Raw genomic sequence first — 17,463 nt, 5'->3', positions numbered from 1 at the left:
ATCAGTGTGACTTATTTTGGTGCAAATGAAAGTGACAACAGGTGCACTGGAGACTCAACAGCAAGACAACCCCCAAAAGGGAATGGTTTTGCAGGTGGTGGCCACAAACAATAGCTCTCTTCTTCTCTCCTTATCCTTGCTGAGCGATTGTTCTCTAGTTTTGCATTTTGCCCGTGTCCTTGTCACTACGTGTAGTATTAGTATCTGCAGCCCATTAAGGTTACACAGGTAATACAGCTCCTCCAGGATTTCACATCTATATGTGCAAGAAGGTTTGCTGTGTCTCACAGCACAGTCTCAAGAGCATAATAATCATGCTGCGTGTACTTATGCATCCCCAAACCACTTTCCTTTCCCTTTCTCTTACAGGCACCTTTGTGCCTGTTAGTGCGTGTGTGGGACATTGGGTTTTGATTCAGATGGTGGCAGGGCAGTCTCAGTGGAATACACTGTGACAGTCTCTGGCTGAAGAAAAGATGTGGTGTGCTTGCACAGAGAGCCGTGAGGGACAACTTTTTTTCTGACTCACTCCACTTTTTTTTTCACTGCTTTTTTGCTTTGTCATATAGCTCACGTACTCTGCTGGAGTCTGTTGAATATCACGTTCTCTCCTCTTCTAATATAAGAGCAGACACAGACAGACAGACAGAGACACACACACACACACACACACACACACACACTCTCCTGCTTTGATCACTGACTTTATCCCATCTGACTGAGTGAATCTTTATACAGCCTCTCTACACAGTCTGTGGGGATGGTAATAGGAAAGAGTAGGCTTCCCTATGAGCTTTCTTCGGCAATAGGCGAGGTGAGTGAAGAATGTGCTGCCTGTGGATGTAATGCTTCAATAAGCTGAGGACATGAATATAGGGATCTGTTACCGTGCCTCCTGCTTTTTCACTATTTCCCTGTTCCTCTTTTCTGCTTGCATTTTGGCTTTTGCCAAGAGTGTTCATACATGTATCCTTTTGAAATGGGTTGGGAATTACTTTTCTTTATTCTTTGTCTATATCATTCAGCTTCACACTGACTCAGTTGGATAAATCCTTAAGTGGCAGCTATCCAAGGAAGTTTTCTCCTGTTGCTGAGGGAGTTTAGGCGTTAAATGTCTTGCTAAAGAGCACCTTCAAGAGGAAGTGTTACTCATTCATGTTATTTTAATGTATGGTAATTTTTCCACCAGTTGGTCTTTCAGTTTACATTAGTAATTTTCAGGCCAGTGAGGACCTATTTAACTACAACCCTGTGTCTCAATGTGCAAGCTATTTCTTACTTTTAACAAGTGAAATAAAATCCTTTCAGTGTAAATACAAAAAGGGGTCAAAAACACAAGACAGAGAGAAATACAACATCATATTTAATCAGCACATGGCAATAAAACACTAGATGTTAGGCTGTCCTTGGATCAAATTGGATCGACCATCAAAGCATCCAGAGGATATTAAGTGCAACTGTCATTGTGTGCGGTGGAGGCATGCAGCTTCTTGATGTGGGCAGTGCATATAACCAGCAACATCTGACTGACACCAGATTTGACGCATCACATGCCACACACAAAAACAATGTCATACATTTTGACATGTTCTTCTGTCAAATGGAGAGGCAGAAATAGAACAGATTACTGTGGTTTCGGTTTGTCTGGCAAGAACTCACTGTCATTTCTGAATTCATAAAAATAAACGTGTAGTTCCAGTTCAGAAGTAAATGCACGCCTCTGTCTACACCTGCAAACTGCTGCACATCAGTAGGCCGGCCTCCACTGTATGCCTTGCTGTAGGAATCTTACATTGTCCGTAGCACTAAATATATGAGGTGCTGGTGCCCACGCAAGACTTAATAGACTATTCTGATGAAATCCCTGATTGGATAGCACAGTGCCTCAAAACTTGTCAAATTCACTTGAATATCAAACAGAAGATAGCTGCTCCAGTTTAATGACCCTTCTGATACATTTCAGATAATTCATGTAATCTTGTCAGGGGAGAATATCTGTATAGATTAGATCATATGTTAGATATGTCTAGTGCAGCTCCAGACACAGAGCAAACTTGCAGTGTGTATCTCAATGGTGGAGCTAGACTACAGAAGTAATTTATATGAAAATATTGGGGAAAAGATAAAGAGCTGTATACCCAAAACTCATTAAAGTTGCTCTGAGGCCAGAAAGCCAGTCATTATCTAATCCTCTTTTTTTTTTTTCTTTTTTTTTTTTTTGTTGACTGAGCTACTGGCAACTTTGCATGAATGACAATGCTGCATTTCAAGACAGCAGCAGGGAGAGTTTTGTATTCATGCCACCTCTTCCCACAATTGTCTCTCTTGCTGTTGGCATCTTCTGCCAAGCGATGTTCTGTTCTCATCGCAGTCTTATTTAACAGTTTCAGGGTAAATTGTTAAAATCCGTTCAAGATTTCCTCCTGTATTGTATAACATATAGTATAAAATACTATATATATTTCTAAATTTACTTCAGATATCCTGTGGATATCACAGCATATGGATCTTTTTCACAATAATTGAGGCCCAATCAGGGAAATACAGAGAAGTTACACCCTACCCTTCATTAATGTTGAATTATTTTGTTTTTCTTACACTAGATGTGGCTATCCTGACAAAAAGTATCACAGGATAGCCAGGTAACATGTAGGGTTTGTTATCACTTTTAAACTGATTCACTCAACTCAAGATTGTTTTGCAAAACTGACATTGTCCAAAGTATACCAGATGTTTGACTGTTTCATTTACTATTCATGCAGCTAAGGGGTTTTCTTCATTTCATTATGGTTTGAAAATCAACTTACAGGAACTTAACTTATGTTTGCAAATAGAAACAGTGAATATTCCTGTCTACTTTTTTAAGTTAACCCTTTATTGTTGTCATGCAGCCTAGAATTGATGTCTGATTTGTATACTGTGCACTGTGTTCTGTACTATTGCCTAACCTCTGACAATGATAAAAGTGCCGTTATGGTCAGTGTGATGGATCATCAAGTGTCTCCATTTTTATTTTCACACTGTGCTGTTATATGTTATCATCATGCTCCAACCTCCGGGGCAGAAAAATTAAGCCAACACCGAAGTGACAAAAACTGCACCTCATCAAATGGCCACTTGAGGCTGGCTGCAGGCAAGCGAGTCAATCCCCATAGACCCCCATTTTAAAAGGCCCAACTTTACATCACAAATAAACATGTTTACAGCCTGGTATAAAAACAGTTTTGGTCTCTATAGCAAATTTCCCCCTTCTTGACAAGCAGCTGGTAAATTTTGATGTAACTTACCTGTTTAATTTATGTTAAAGCTATGTATAATTAAGAATGTGGTTGCTTTGAGTGACAGGTCTGTGTTCCCTCAGGTGTCTACCCACTGGGTGGGAAACCAGGCTTCATTTGGCTCGCCTCAGCTCTACCTCTTTGACCATCTGTAGATTAGCTAGAGTCAGAGACTGCCAAAATGGCCAAGGCCGGAGCCGCCAGGAACCACCCACATTGAACTTCACAACGTTTCTTAAAAAACCTATGGGTGAAGTCCATGTTTTATACAGTCTATGGTTATCATATTTGTACTCCAAGAGGACCTCACAGCGTTGGAACAAAGAAAACACTGGCTCCAGTTGTAAAATCGCTGAGCTCCACAGGCCCATCATCTCCTCAGCATGAGACATTTCCATTCCACTTAGACACACGCAGCCTCCTCTATGTTGTGTGTGTGTGTGTGTGGCTCCTGTGTGATATTACCAAACCTGATAGGAAAAGCAAAATACTACACATTGCCTACCAATTTACTGCCATTAATCCAGGGCTTTCTGTACATGTCATCTAGAATTGATGACATTAACTTCTAATTAAACATGTTCAGTGGTTGTGCAAGTCAGAAGACATGTAAACAGGTAGGAGGATGGGCCACCTAAGAACAGATTGAGCAAAGCTCCTGTTAGATGTGTACTGGAGGTCAAAGTATTTTTGGGTAGAGTCACTGAAGCATAAGGAACATGTGGAGTAATTAAGTGAGGTAATCCTCACATTCTGTTTTTCAGTGGAAACCTTAAAATTTGCCGTAGACCTCGAGGGCTCATTTTCGCAAAGCGCAGTGAGCTGTGCAATGAGAATAATTACCAAGTGCCTTTTTTTTCTTTTCTTATTCGTTCTTGACCCTGGGACCTGTGTTGAAGAGCAAATTTTATGGTATCATGCAACATTGTTTGGATTGTGGTGTTTGATTATTTAATTTGCCTATTCAGGTTTTATCAGCTGTCGGGATGAAGACAAATGCAACTCATGCATTTTACATGGGCTATTGTCATTCTCTCACATTATAGAGTAACATTTTTCACTGCTATCTGTATATATATAAAACAAATTCAGGGTTAACTATGGATAGCTCTTTGTGTTGTGTGTAACTTAAAACACTTTAAGATAAGGCACCTGGCTAAGTTGCAGCTCTGTGTTGAAAGTCACCTTTCTAAGCTGACAAGCAGGACAATTTTGGTCATAATGTGATAGATTGTTGGTCTTTGCTTGTTTGGAAGGGAAAAATTTATGTTTTTATGTGTTTTTATTTCCAGTTGGTTCTTTTGAAAACAGTAAAAATGTCACATGTGATTTTGATATTGTTTATCACACCTGCAGTGCATATACTGTCAGGGTCATCCAGCTATTTCTATGGTCTAATGTAGTCTATCAAATAGGCTCCCTGTGGCATGAAATGGGAAAAATACATAGTGATAACAAGGGTAGTGGCACAGGTCAGTCATTGCCTGTAGCAGTTGTGGTAGGTAGCAGAACAGAGAGATGGGAGGTCACTGTACTTTAAAAACACAAGAGGAAGAAATTAGAGTGGGATAGAGTTTAGGATGTGGTTTTGCAGGGACATGGCAGCAGGCTTGTGAAGGGAGGTGTTGAGTGGGAGCAACTAACATGTGAAAAACTCTAAACTTTAATGCCGGCATGTTCACTTGGCAAACCATGAGGCCAGGAAGACAGTTGCAAATATCATTTTTGCAAGACACCAGAATTCAAGTCGCCTTCATTCACTTATACGTATATTTGCCATACAGAGCATGTTCAATAACTAAACAAACCTCTGAAAACAGTATGACATAGACTGACAGTTATGTGCAGTTATGTGAAGCTTTACCTTCTCCAGGTGTGCAATGCTAATGTATTTGGATGAGCTCCAATCAGTCAATCAAAATTTCAGGCAACCAGTAGTGCTTTAAGTAAGGGCCAAAATTACAGTTATAGTTAATTATAGTGTCTGCAAATCTTGAAGAGTGTCGGATGAAGAAATCAGTGTTAGCGTTATCCTTTAGTACACTTTCATTTCACTGTGTTGCTGCACAACTCTAATGGAAATGCAAAATAAAAAGTCAGATCCCTTTTATGAAAAACTTGAATGAATGAAGTGGGGCTAATAATGTTACAGTGTGGTGCAGTATAGTGTGTGAATGTTAGCTTTTTGTATATTTTATGAATTCCTGAAAACCTTCTTCACAGTCTATCCCACTGTTGTGAAAATGGCCTATAAAATGTTGCTTTCTTGAACAGATTGTGAAGAACAAACTGTCCCCACTTCCCCGTTGCCCAGTGGCTCATTTTCAATGGAAATGACGAAGGCAGATGATTAACATGGGAGCCATATTGCATCCTTAATGATTCCTGAGTTTGTGTCTCCTCGAATTGGCCAATGCAAGAGCAGATGGCCCCACGGGTGGAATCCAGACACGGTCACTGTGCCTGTGACAACTTTGAAAAGTGTGCATGTGAGTCAGTTTGTCTGAACATTTGTGTGTATGTGAATGTGTGTTCAGAGTGTGAGATGTATTTCTTTTCCAACATTTGCTCCTGCAGGCCATTGCTCTAAATACGAATGTACTCTTAGTCAGCCAGTGTGGTTACATAAGAATAAGAAAATCCAGTATGTCGGTTACTTGAATACTTTTTTTTTATTCTTCTGCCTGTATGCCTTGCCGCTGTTAAACACATGTCTGTGGAGTTTAGCTTGGGTCTTGGGAGGATATGCACACTTCCTGTCAGTAGATTTTCTTCCGTCTACATCAAATGCAAATGAACAAGCACAGGGGTCTCTGTCTATATCACTTCCTCTGTTTGTTTTTTTGCTTTCTGCTAGCCGCTCTCCTGTGTGTTAGGTGTTGTACAATGTGTCATTCTGGCCTCTAGCATTCACAAAAAATTACAGTCAACTCATCCAAAGGATAGGTATGTTTTCAAATGTAAATTGAGGCCAAAAAGACACAGTAGTGCAAGCCCAGAGCAGATTTTCGAGTGGCCTTTTATTGTGGCCAGCCTAAGGCCACACCTGTGCAACACCCATGCTGTCTGATCAGCATCTTGATATGCCACACCTGTGAGGTGGATGGATTAACACAGATTTTGTCAGATTTGTGAACAACATTTGAGAGAAATAGGCCTTTTGTGTACATAGAGAAAGTCTTAAATCTAGATGAATGGAGGCAAAAACAAAAGTGTTGTGTTTATAATTTTGTTCACTGTACGTTGGTGAAAAAAGGCAGTCCTTGAAATTTGCTTAATGTGAGAGTCAGTCAGTCATGTTATCAAAAATAACTCACAGATTCCTCACAGTGGTGCTGGAGGCCAGGGTGATACCATCCAGAGTAACTATTGTCACAGAGGTGCTTGGGGCCCCAGTGCAATAACTTCAGTTTTATCTGACTACAGTGTGATAAGTAAATAGATGCAAAAGTCAAGAACATCTTTCAGGGAAGGTGAGATTATGTGATTTATATTGTATCACAAAAAGCAGAACTCGGCAGGAAAATGTTGATAGAATTTGTGTTAATACTGACTCATTACCTGCAAAATCAAACTCTGGAAAGTTGCTGAAATCTAATATGACCTTGTTTCCCTGTTTATAAAATGTTCTTTGATGTTCACATGCTGTACTTTTTAAATAGAATAGTAATATTTTGCACCCCAAATGTGATCCAAATTGTAATGTATACGTAAATTCTCACATTTGTTTCATTTGAATGCTTTTAAAGAGCCTATAAAGATTCTGTCCTTGACTTTTCCTTGTATCATTCACTTTTCTGTCACTTCTCTTATCTCTCCCTGTCTTCAGGTCCCTTGTTCCACCCACCTTTCCCCACAGTCCTTGCCAACCTCCCTGGCATCTACCCTGTAAATCCTCTTTTTTTTTTATCTTTGACTTCACTGACAATAACTTACTCTGTGACTATGAACCAGAATAAAACTACTCTTATTTTGTGGCAATGTCAAAGAAAGTCTGATCCAACAGGGGGAGGGAAAAAAAGGAAAATAAAGAGAACTGCCTGAGGTAGAGAGTTGCCTGGCAACAACTTCCCACCTTTGTGTGAGAGCTGGCCTTCATCAGATTGCAGCAAAGACATTTAGAAACACTCCAGTATAAAAGTTGGTTTCCGCACTCTGGTTGAGAGGTATGAACAAGAGAAAAAGAGAAGGAGTAGGAGAAAAGGAACTGCCGAAGAATAATGTGTTACCACATGCCGTGAACCAACTTTGAATGTCTGGGCCCGGGCATAGAGCACAGGCGGTGGCTTTCATGTTTACATCTTCTTGTCAGTTTATTTTCTCATTCATCTGACTGGATTTCATATCATGGCATTTTATTGTGCCTTTTTTAAAGTCTCACAGATGAGTGTATTGGATGCTATTCCATTTGCTGGAGTGCCTGTTGTAGTTTCTTGCTGTCGAAGGGCCTCCTGATGCTTCTGTTTTTCTGCTTGAAGCTGCAGGACAGACTCGTCCCCAAGAGAGTCAATACTCACTTGGGTCACAAGCCAACCTGCTGTGTCCTGGGGAAGATATTCTTTCTTTTTTTAACCCCCAGAAGAGAAGGCCGTATAGTTTTGACTAACTTCTCTATTAACCCCCACCTATGATCTCTTTTAACCTCTATTAAAAGCTTTTAGAGACTCATGTAATAAAAGACACAACACTCACACAGATTCTCATATTTTCATAAATTAGGGATGAAAAATGCCAAAGAGATGCACCACACTGTTAATTCAAGCCCAAAAAGTGACCCATTTTGTACCAGAATGTGACTCGATACAATTATAAGGGATGACATGTTTGCTGTTTTTGCATGACCTAAATATCCTTTAACAAGAAACATCCCCTGCATTCTGTTGGCAAGAAGTGACGTTAATGTTTGGCAGACTTAAAGTATTTACCTGTTTATTTGCTGTACCCATTCAGAACATTTAGATGGTACAAAGATCCACAATTGCTGCCATGATATATCTGATGCATTCCTCCTGTAATCATGAGCCTTTTTCAGGCTGGTTCTAACAACACCCACACAAGCAGCTGCAAAAACTAATAATAAATGAACTGCTTGGCAAATTTTGGAGAAAAGATTTTGAAGAGGTCACAGAATGCAAGGTTGTTGTGTCACATGAGGTCACCAGTATCAATGGATAAATATTTTCTCACGATTTCTGAACAGAGATAACACTGATAATCTGCAATTGCAACAACATCATTAGGTATGCAGGTTTTATGTAACTACATTTATGGCATAAAATAGCACATTGTGTAGTATGTTATTTCATCTCCCTATACAGTGGGTTAAATTCTACGAACACATTACAATATAAAATTCAGTTAATACTAAAAACATGTAAACTATACATGAGTGTATTAAGAAGATATACGTAAATGTATGTAATGCTGTCGTATTGGGATATATCTGGGTGTCATGCTTTTCATAAAACTGCAATTCACCTTCCACAAAATATACGTTCTGCAATGTGTACACAAGTTGTGTGTTTGTACACAGTACACGCTGTAATGACTTCATAGATTCATATATGGTTATCCAGCTGTCCAGGCTAACTTAAATCAACACTCAACAAATATGATACAGATTACCCTCAGGTCTTGGAACCACATCAACCTGCTTCTTTCAATGTACAACACAAAAGTCCTCCTAGATTGCTGAACATTGCCCTATGACAAAAATTGGCTTTGGAACATCGTATAGACCACTTGCATCAGTAAGCTTAAATCTTGGCCACTAAATCTTCAGTTTTTTTCTTGTAACCACAGCTTACAATGCCAGCATTTCTGTACTTACTGTAAGTAGTGTCAGTAATAGTGTTTTCTGCCCTTGCCTCAGTGGGCCCCGCACCCAACCTCTGGCTCTTGGAGTCATGTTTCAGGTGGTGAGCTCATAAGCAGATTATAAAGCAGAATACTGACATCAGCTGCCATCAAGTAACACATTGCAGCCAGTATTCACCTGTTGGCTGCCCTGACTTTAGTCATGTCATGTCATTCAGATTTAATTACGAGCAACTCGGATGCTGTTCATGTCGGCCTCCGAGTTGTAATTCCAAGTCAGAGATATCAGGAATTTCAGACAGCTGGAAAAATACCAGCAAAGCTGCCATCACTGGCACTTACATCTACATATAATATATAATAAATATGATCCAATATAATACTTAATATAATTGATTCAGCTGTTTGTATCTTGGATCACCTGTTAACAAACTAGCTACAATTACGTAACACAACAATAATCGCCCATGTAGGCTAATTAAATGGTGCGACTACAAGGCTTGTAATGGGGGTAACCATTTTTGGAATCATGTGTGAACAGACCCGAGTCGGAATAACAGAAACTTTTTTTTTCAGAGCTACAAAATAGAGTATATTTTCTTTTTAAGCATTATTTATCCAGTTTAGGTGTCCTGTAAGCATACACTCTGTCAGTGCTGCCCCGTTTCATATTTATATAGAGACACACATTCACACGGGGTGTCCGATATAATCACTGATTCCACAGATTCTATTTTTTAATAGGCAGATTCACGGAGGCAATTCAGGTTGATTTGCCTTGTTCAAGTGCACCTTAGTGGTCGTTCATCCACTTTCACAGCAGTCTAGAAAATCAAAGCAGTGGCTTTCTGATCATAAACCCACCTTTGGCTTTCAAGCTGCCACTGCTGATTTACACTTATTATTTAAAGGCAGCACCTCCAGCTGTAACATTAGCCTGACTGCAATTAGATCATGTTTAGATTGAAGTTCTGTGCAGCGTATTTATCTCTCTATCTACTATCTGTTTTATTTATCATTCCCTGACACAGAGCAGTCACCTGTCAACCAATCACTGTAGACACACAGTGAGTAAGTTCATTCAAAAACATGATGTCATCCGTAGCAACAGAGTCAGCCCCACCCCTTCTCTTAAGCTGATGATACACGGTGCAACTTTTAGAGCAATCGTGCTGGGCAACGTTGCCGTCAGTGGTAATGAGTAAAGATTACTACCGTAATCCCCTTCCCCCACCACCCGCCCCGCACCGCCGCTATCCGTTCAAAACATAGTCGGACTTGCCTCCAGCAAGATTGCCCAGCAACATTGCTCAAAAAGTTGCCCTGTGTATCATCAGCTTTAGATTAGGAGTTTTTGTGTTTTGTGAAAAGGCCTCGAGGAAACTTTTAGCATGATTTAACAGGATTCCGTGTAAGATGAAATCTTTTTGATTACGGCTTCATGATCAGTACCAAGAACAGGTTTTGAGATGGGATAGAAATCAACCTCAAAATGGAGGTTAGTAGGGAACAAAAGAAAGCACAGATTAATCACACATGTTGTAACTATTCTTACTTTGGTATTAGTGTTTGGAGAGATGAATATTATTCTATATTTGTTTGTTTCCCATTGGGTGAACTCCCCAGGCAATTATGTGACATTAATAATATGATGCAATGTTCCTCTCGTAACTTTTATTATGTATTTTGGACAAAAGAGTTGAAAAGTTTATGGATGGCCTGGAGAATTTGGCATGTCTCCTCATAGATTACATAAAGCTAGATTGCAGAATGTCAGTTTCCAAGGCAACTGTAATTTTGCTCTCATTCTCATCCGTCAGTTCTCTCAGTACACTTGGCAGTTTTTGTGAATTGAGGGCTCTGTGTGTTTGTAAGCTTTAGTAATGGTTGGTTAAGTGTCAAATGGAGAAACGTGTTAACAAGGGCTGTGATTGCACAGGAAGAAATGAAAAAGTGAAAAGGCAGAAATGAGTTCTCATTGTGTGTGTGTGTGAACATAAAAGAATTGATGCACAGAAACGGATGGAAAGAGAGAGAGGAGGAGAAGATGTTTAATTGCCTTCCTATTTTGCTATACACTGTGTTTCTACTTTGTGTACTGGCCCTATAGACGGTATTAGTTATGAACAGATTGCTGGAAAATCTCAATTTCTGCCAAACAACGCTGCTTAATAACTTCTATATCTGTGTCACTCTCCGAATTAAAGAGATTTAAAGGAACTGTCGCTCAGCAACCCCATACAATGTTTACTGCAAGCACTGAAAACTGGCAGATAGTGGTTGCTGCTATACTATGCAATTCCTAATGCAACTGAAGTCTGAAACATTGCTATCAGATGCCTTAAACAACTCTTTTGCAACTTGTACGTCTTTTAATCCGATTTAATTTTATTATTTAATATCTTTGTGTGGCGCATGTTATATTGCATTTTAAATTTAAGGCATTAAGCTGACACATTTCTACCTTAACATCTGCATTGCAAAAAACAATGTGAATTTTACAGTCTAGATCACCAACATTAAAACCAATATTTAAAAAGTGCACAGAATATTCTGCGACCACTGAATGATGATGATGTAATAGTGATTAGAGAGGGGCACTATATGCAGGAGGAGAGGGACATTTGAGATGCGTAATATGTGCAAACAGATCTGCAGACAACATAAATATTAGCATGGCTGTGTAGTGATTTAACATTATGATATATAAGTCACATTTTTAGTTACTTTCATAGCACTTAGCACTATATACACAATTTAGTTACATATACAAGTTTACAATGCGGTACAGTTTCTCTGTACACTCTTACCACAAAGAGTGTTGTCAGCCTCCTTACACTTTCAGTTGAAAGTAAATTGTAAATATGAAATGTGTAAAAATGTGAATGGTTGAGGATTGTTTGTACCTTTCACAGCAACTGAAATGTTTTTATTGGCATGGTTATTTTCCCTTTCTATTGAGTATTTTAGTGAAGCATCAGCACTGGAGTGTCAAGGGTCCTTTCCTCCACATTGCTGCACTGTAAACAGTGAGATATGGTAGAAGATGCTCCTAGGTGGTACTATCAATCCCAGACCACTTGGCAAGCAAATATGAAGGGTTACTCTCCTGGGAAATTAGCTTCTCTCCCCCTCATAACTGTCAGACACAGCTTTAAATGATTTTTATAATGTAGGCACACTTCACCTCTGCTGTCTGCAGTCTGAAAATGTCTTTTATAAATTTCTCCCAGTGATTACTGGTATAGCATTTGGATTTCTCACCTAGTGCTGTGAGAAATACAAATGTTTGACTTTTCTAATTAATCTTTTTCTAAGACTAGATAAAGTGCTTTGAGGTCCAATCCCATGGATGTTGAATCATAGATTTGCCAACCACGTCCTCGCTGGACAACGATTTATGTTACGCACGGGTTAACATTTTTGTACTTGTAAGCCCAAAGCATTATCATTTAGTCAATAGTTGGGAGTGCTGGAGATAATTGGACTTGGATGTGTGCTGCCATCTCTCACATTTCAGTGTTTGTAAGTAGTAAAAGGAGTGCTGTAACCTCTGTCACATTCATTGAGATTCAGACAGTGAATGTATAAAGTGTCGTCATGGTCAGAAGTTGCAGAGTTTGTGAGAGATACTGTATGTAAGAATTCCTTGGTTAAAATGTTATAATATATTTTAATCCAATCTCCCATGTTTCCATATCTCAGGCATACAACACAATTGGCCACACATTCCAAAGTCTCTGCTGGCTTTACTGTTGTCAGTGGTAAAATACAGTAAGCAGTCAGGATATTGGATATTTTCATAAAATGTACATTTTCAAACCTTCAGGTTTCAATGCATTACAATGCTACAAAAGCCAAAACAGCAACCTACCAATGTACTCCATCCATCCATCCATCCATCCATCCATCTATCCATCTATCCCTCCATCGTCAACCGCTTATCCTGTGTACAGGGTCGTGGGGGGCTGGAGCCTGTCCCAGCTGACATGGGGCGAAAGGCGGGGTACACCCTGGACAGGTCGCCAGTCCATCGCAGCCTACCAATGTACTAAATTACTTAATTGTTTTTTTATAAAATAATTACTTCTTCAACAGCAGCCAATCGAAGTAGTTGCCAAGCAACATGTACTTGTGGTGGTATTATTGATTAGTGCAGTTTTTTCTGAATTAACTGTTAGCTGTAGTCATGTCTTTTAAGTATTTTTCTCTGGTTCTTAATGTGAGCTGAGGGCTTCAATTATCTGTTTAATAATTTGTCTTCTTGTACAGCATGATGTAATGTTCCAGGAATCCAGTCTAAAGTCCAGCCGGTGCAATTTTCACCCATCCCACAGCTCATTCTGTTGCGTAGTTATAATCACCCATAGCTAATTAAAGAGCTTATGATATTTCCGTTGAGTTCCCTGCAGTGTGACTTGTGCAGCTGTATCCAAATGCTATTGATTGTGGCTGCTGGTGTTTTGTATCTTATTTTTCCTGCACAATAGCCCCTCAGGCATTGAGGGCTATGATGTGTCATAAAGATGAAGACTAGAGTTGACATAATGTGGATTTGGTGAGTGTGTGTTTGTGTGTGAGTGAGTGTGTTTGTTTATGTGTGTGTGCTTAAGCTTGAGGGTTTAATCTCTCTTCAGAATGACTCACTACCCTTTCTTGACTTTTAAGTCATATGCTGTTTGATGGTAGATTCTTTGGGCCTATTTGCAGTTAATATTTCTCCACTGAACTGATTTTAACATTAACAACATTGATACAGAAAACAGTGATACTTCACTGGCAAGAACATAGTTGCAGAAGCCATGCTTCCAAGAAATGTGTCTTTAGTGGTTCCCATCAATTGCACTTAACATACATTGAAAATGAGGAGACATCTCAGAGGGAAAAAGGAGAGGGGAGGAGTTAGGGAAGAACATAAGAGAAGGAGACAGCGCATGGTGGAACTGTGATGCTCTTCACAGCATCATGCTAATGAGGAGGATTATTATTTCCCCCCTTAGGCAGTGGAGGCACACCGAGTGGGTGTGGGCGCAAGTGTGTTTCGCATTTGATGGTGTGATTTGTGTGTAAGGCTGTGTATGTGCATGATAAATCAGAAAACCGAAACCTAACCTTTTGAAAGTGATTCTATTTTGTTGCCTTGACATCTTCACTCTGAATCCACTTTATTAGGTACTCATCCCTATTTATGAAAATAGCTTGCTCTTCCAGCCAATGAGTCACATAAACAAAGAAGGTGTATAAAGTACACAGACTGAGTTAAGAAGCATAACCGTGTGTTCAAAGGTCAGAGGCAAATGTGTTCATGGGTTATAGAAACACACATCATACACAAACAGACATGCACAAACTCATAATCGTCTATGCTCCTTATTTCCCTTTCTCTTTACGAACACACCCTCTCTCCCACCCCCCCCCTTCATCCTTTCTACTCTGCCCCGGTCCCCCTCCCTTGCTCAGCGGCAGCAAGTGGTATGCTCCACTCGTCTTGGCTCCCCTCTCCCTCTGTCTCTCTCTCCACTCTCAGCCTCAGCAGTCTCCACAACGGAGCCAGACACTGGTGCAGCGTCGATCCATACATTCACATGTGTGTTTCACGGGTACCGGGTTCTTAAGAACGCTCACAATTTTGAGTGTGTGTAAGTGCAAGTTTATTTGCGTGAGAATGTCCGTGTGAGAATTTCTGGAGTATCTTTTTGTATGGAGGAGCATGTGTGCATAGTGAGAGACAGCGTGAGGAAGCGTGGTGGGCAGGTGTTGTTGTGATCGGTGGAGTTTTCGGTGTACTACCGTCGTGCTGCCTGCCTCCCCCTCCCTCTCATTTGGTTGTCTTGTGAGGGCAAAAATCATCCTGCTGGGATGTCCACCTCGCCTGGTGCAACAGACGGGAGCCAAAGGAACTCTTGTAAGTGACTTTTTTTTCTTCTTTTGTAATTGGGAGTGATGGTCTGTGTGTGTTTCAGCATGTCAAATGTCTTTCTGGCATAGGCTTGGTTTGGAACCAGTCTTCTTTTTGTCCATCAAATAGAGGGTCTTTATTTATTTTTATAGAATGGCAATGTCACATAAAACACGAAATATAAGAAATAAAGAAGGTGCATTTTATTGGTAGTAGGAATGTGAAGTCTATTATGCGTGTGTGTCTATCTGTGTACAGCAAAAAGATGGAGTGAAGATGCCAAGTGTTTGATTGTGTAACACTGTACATTATGTATAAGGGGAAGATGATATGTACAGTAGTAAAAGCACAGCAGGTAATGTGGTAATGTGGGAGTGTGTGGGAACATGCATGAGTGTGTTTATATATTCCCTGGAGCGCCTCCAGCTGTTTATGCATTGGAAAGGTGCTGTGCATCGATTGACAATTAAGCCAGATGTATCTTTTAAGGAAGAGGAACAGCCCAGATGACTTGCTGGTGCCATTCACTACTGTCAAATTGAGGATCATTTCACTGTCTGAGTCTGTCTTGGGTTTTACAATAACCAGGATTCTATTTTACATTTCTATGTTTTCTGTTTAGCTAAAGTAATGATTGAGTAAGAGTGAAATATTGTAGTGGCTGCCTTTGTTAAGTGTGTGGGTATCTACTGTATGTTTGTACTGTATCTGTAGCGGTAGCTTTGCAGGACAGTACAGGGATTATGATAAAGGAAAATTACTATAACATTATAGCGTGAAGTGTATCACTTTTTCAGTGGTTTAAAGTGTGTGGGACTGCTCTGCAGTTTTAATGTTTGACTTCATTCTGGCCTCAAGCAACACATGCACACACACACACACACACACACACACACACACACACACAAAACCAAAGGATTGCTGTACTGTAAGTGGGTGATTGATAAAATGATGTGACTCATTTTGACTCATCTGAGAGCTCAGTGGGTACATATACACAGAAAATCTCCCTTTTTTCGCACGCGCACACACACACACACACACACACACACACACACACACACACACACACACACATTGACTGCCTTGACTGAGGCACAGATCACATCTGGGAAAATGGGTCTCCTTTTATTGCTTTCATTGTTATTGCACCATCCCCCTCTTCTCACTTTCATTCCCCTTCTCCCCCCTGTTATTTTCTGGATTCTGGTTATTTACTGCCCAACCCTGCATATAACTCGCCTGGAAACCTTTTGTGTGTCTGGGTGATGTGTTAATGATCACACACTGATACGCCCACCCACACTAGACACCTATTGTGTGTTTATAACTGTGTGTGTTTTTTTTGTGTATGTTTAATTATTTGGCTGATTAATATGCTTATTGTTGAGGCACTCCCATTTCACTCTCACATGTTTAGCTTGAGTTCTTAGCTGCTTTTGCTTTGCACTTGACCAGTTTGTTCCTTGTCAAGACACATCCATCACATTACCTTCTTATAAAGCAGTGCCTTCAAATGGAAACATCAAGTGGCCGCCGGCTACATTCACTGATTTGCCAACCATAATGTTACATAACCACGTTTGGGATTTGTGGGAAGTAAATTCTTTCAGCTGCACAACAGATTTTAATAAAAGATTGTGATTAGAGGAGTTGAAGATTGAATAAATGAAGAAATTATAGAAACATTTTTTAATATTTCCATTCCATGAGTTGTAAATAGTCATTAAATATCAAATGAATATGCCCAGACAATGCCACATTAGTTAGAATAATAAATAAATATTACCACCATTAGATATAAAGATAGAAAGCCATTACAATATCAAACAAAAGTCTTACTGTGCTTATTTTGCTGATTTAAAATTGGAACAAATAAGATACTGGAATTACATAACGATACACCAACTGATAGAAAAATAGTCTTGGTTATGGACTATTTATGGACTAATGTTTAAAGCCCCTCTATTTGTAAGGCAGTAATATTTTTATATATGATAATATATATATATATATATCAGTGCATTTTTAAAAAAAATCTCTGTTCCGCCAGCCTGACTCAGTGTGGTATTATCACAGTGTAATGCTGCTGCAGAGGTCTCTCTCTCCCTGTTACTTTGTGTCCTCTGTAAAGGAGCAACAGCAGGCACCTGCCACCAAGATGGATGTGCTGTGTCATCACTTCTCCTGCCAAATGATGGCTTGCCTCACCTCTCCTCTCCTCTCTACTCCTCGTCTACTCTCCCTTCCCATCCCTTCCCCTGTCCCCAGCTTTCTTTCTCTTTGCACCTGGTTGCTGAACACATCTGCTGTACACATCTCTTCTCTGCTGGTGTCTCATCTGTTCCTTAATCCCCTCAACTCTGTATCCCACAGCACTCCCTCCTCCTCCTCTCCCCTCTGCTCTTCATCCTCCTCTGTCATCCTTCTCTTCTCTGCTCCCCTCCTGTCTAGTTTATCTGGGTTCAC

General features: G+C 40.0%; 1 protein-coding gene across 1 annotated transcript in view; it reads left to right on the top strand.

The window, feature by feature from the left end:
• dtnbp1b (dystrobrevin binding protein 1b) overlaps positions 1-17,463 on the top strand; it is a 72,284-nt gene that overhangs the window by 25,144 nt on the left and 29,677 nt on the right. The window contains exon 5 of the mRNA XM_046057763.1: positions 5,553-5,767. Coding sequence (XP_045913719.1) covers positions 5,692-5,767 — 76 coding nt within the window. The 5' untranslated portion in view covers positions 5,553-5,691. The remainder of the gene's footprint in view (positions 1-5,552; positions 5,768-17,463) is intronic.

The sequence above is a fragment of the Micropterus dolomieu genome, linkage group LG09 (assembly GCF_021292245.1).
Source record: "Micropterus dolomieu isolate WLL.071019.BEF.003 ecotype Adirondacks linkage group LG09, ASM2129224v1, whole genome shotgun sequence".
In the NCBI taxonomy this organism is placed as follows: Eukaryota; Metazoa; Chordata; class Actinopteri; order Centrarchiformes; family Centrarchidae; genus Micropterus; species Micropterus dolomieu.
This window is presented reverse-complemented; position numbering and strand designations above follow the sequence as displayed.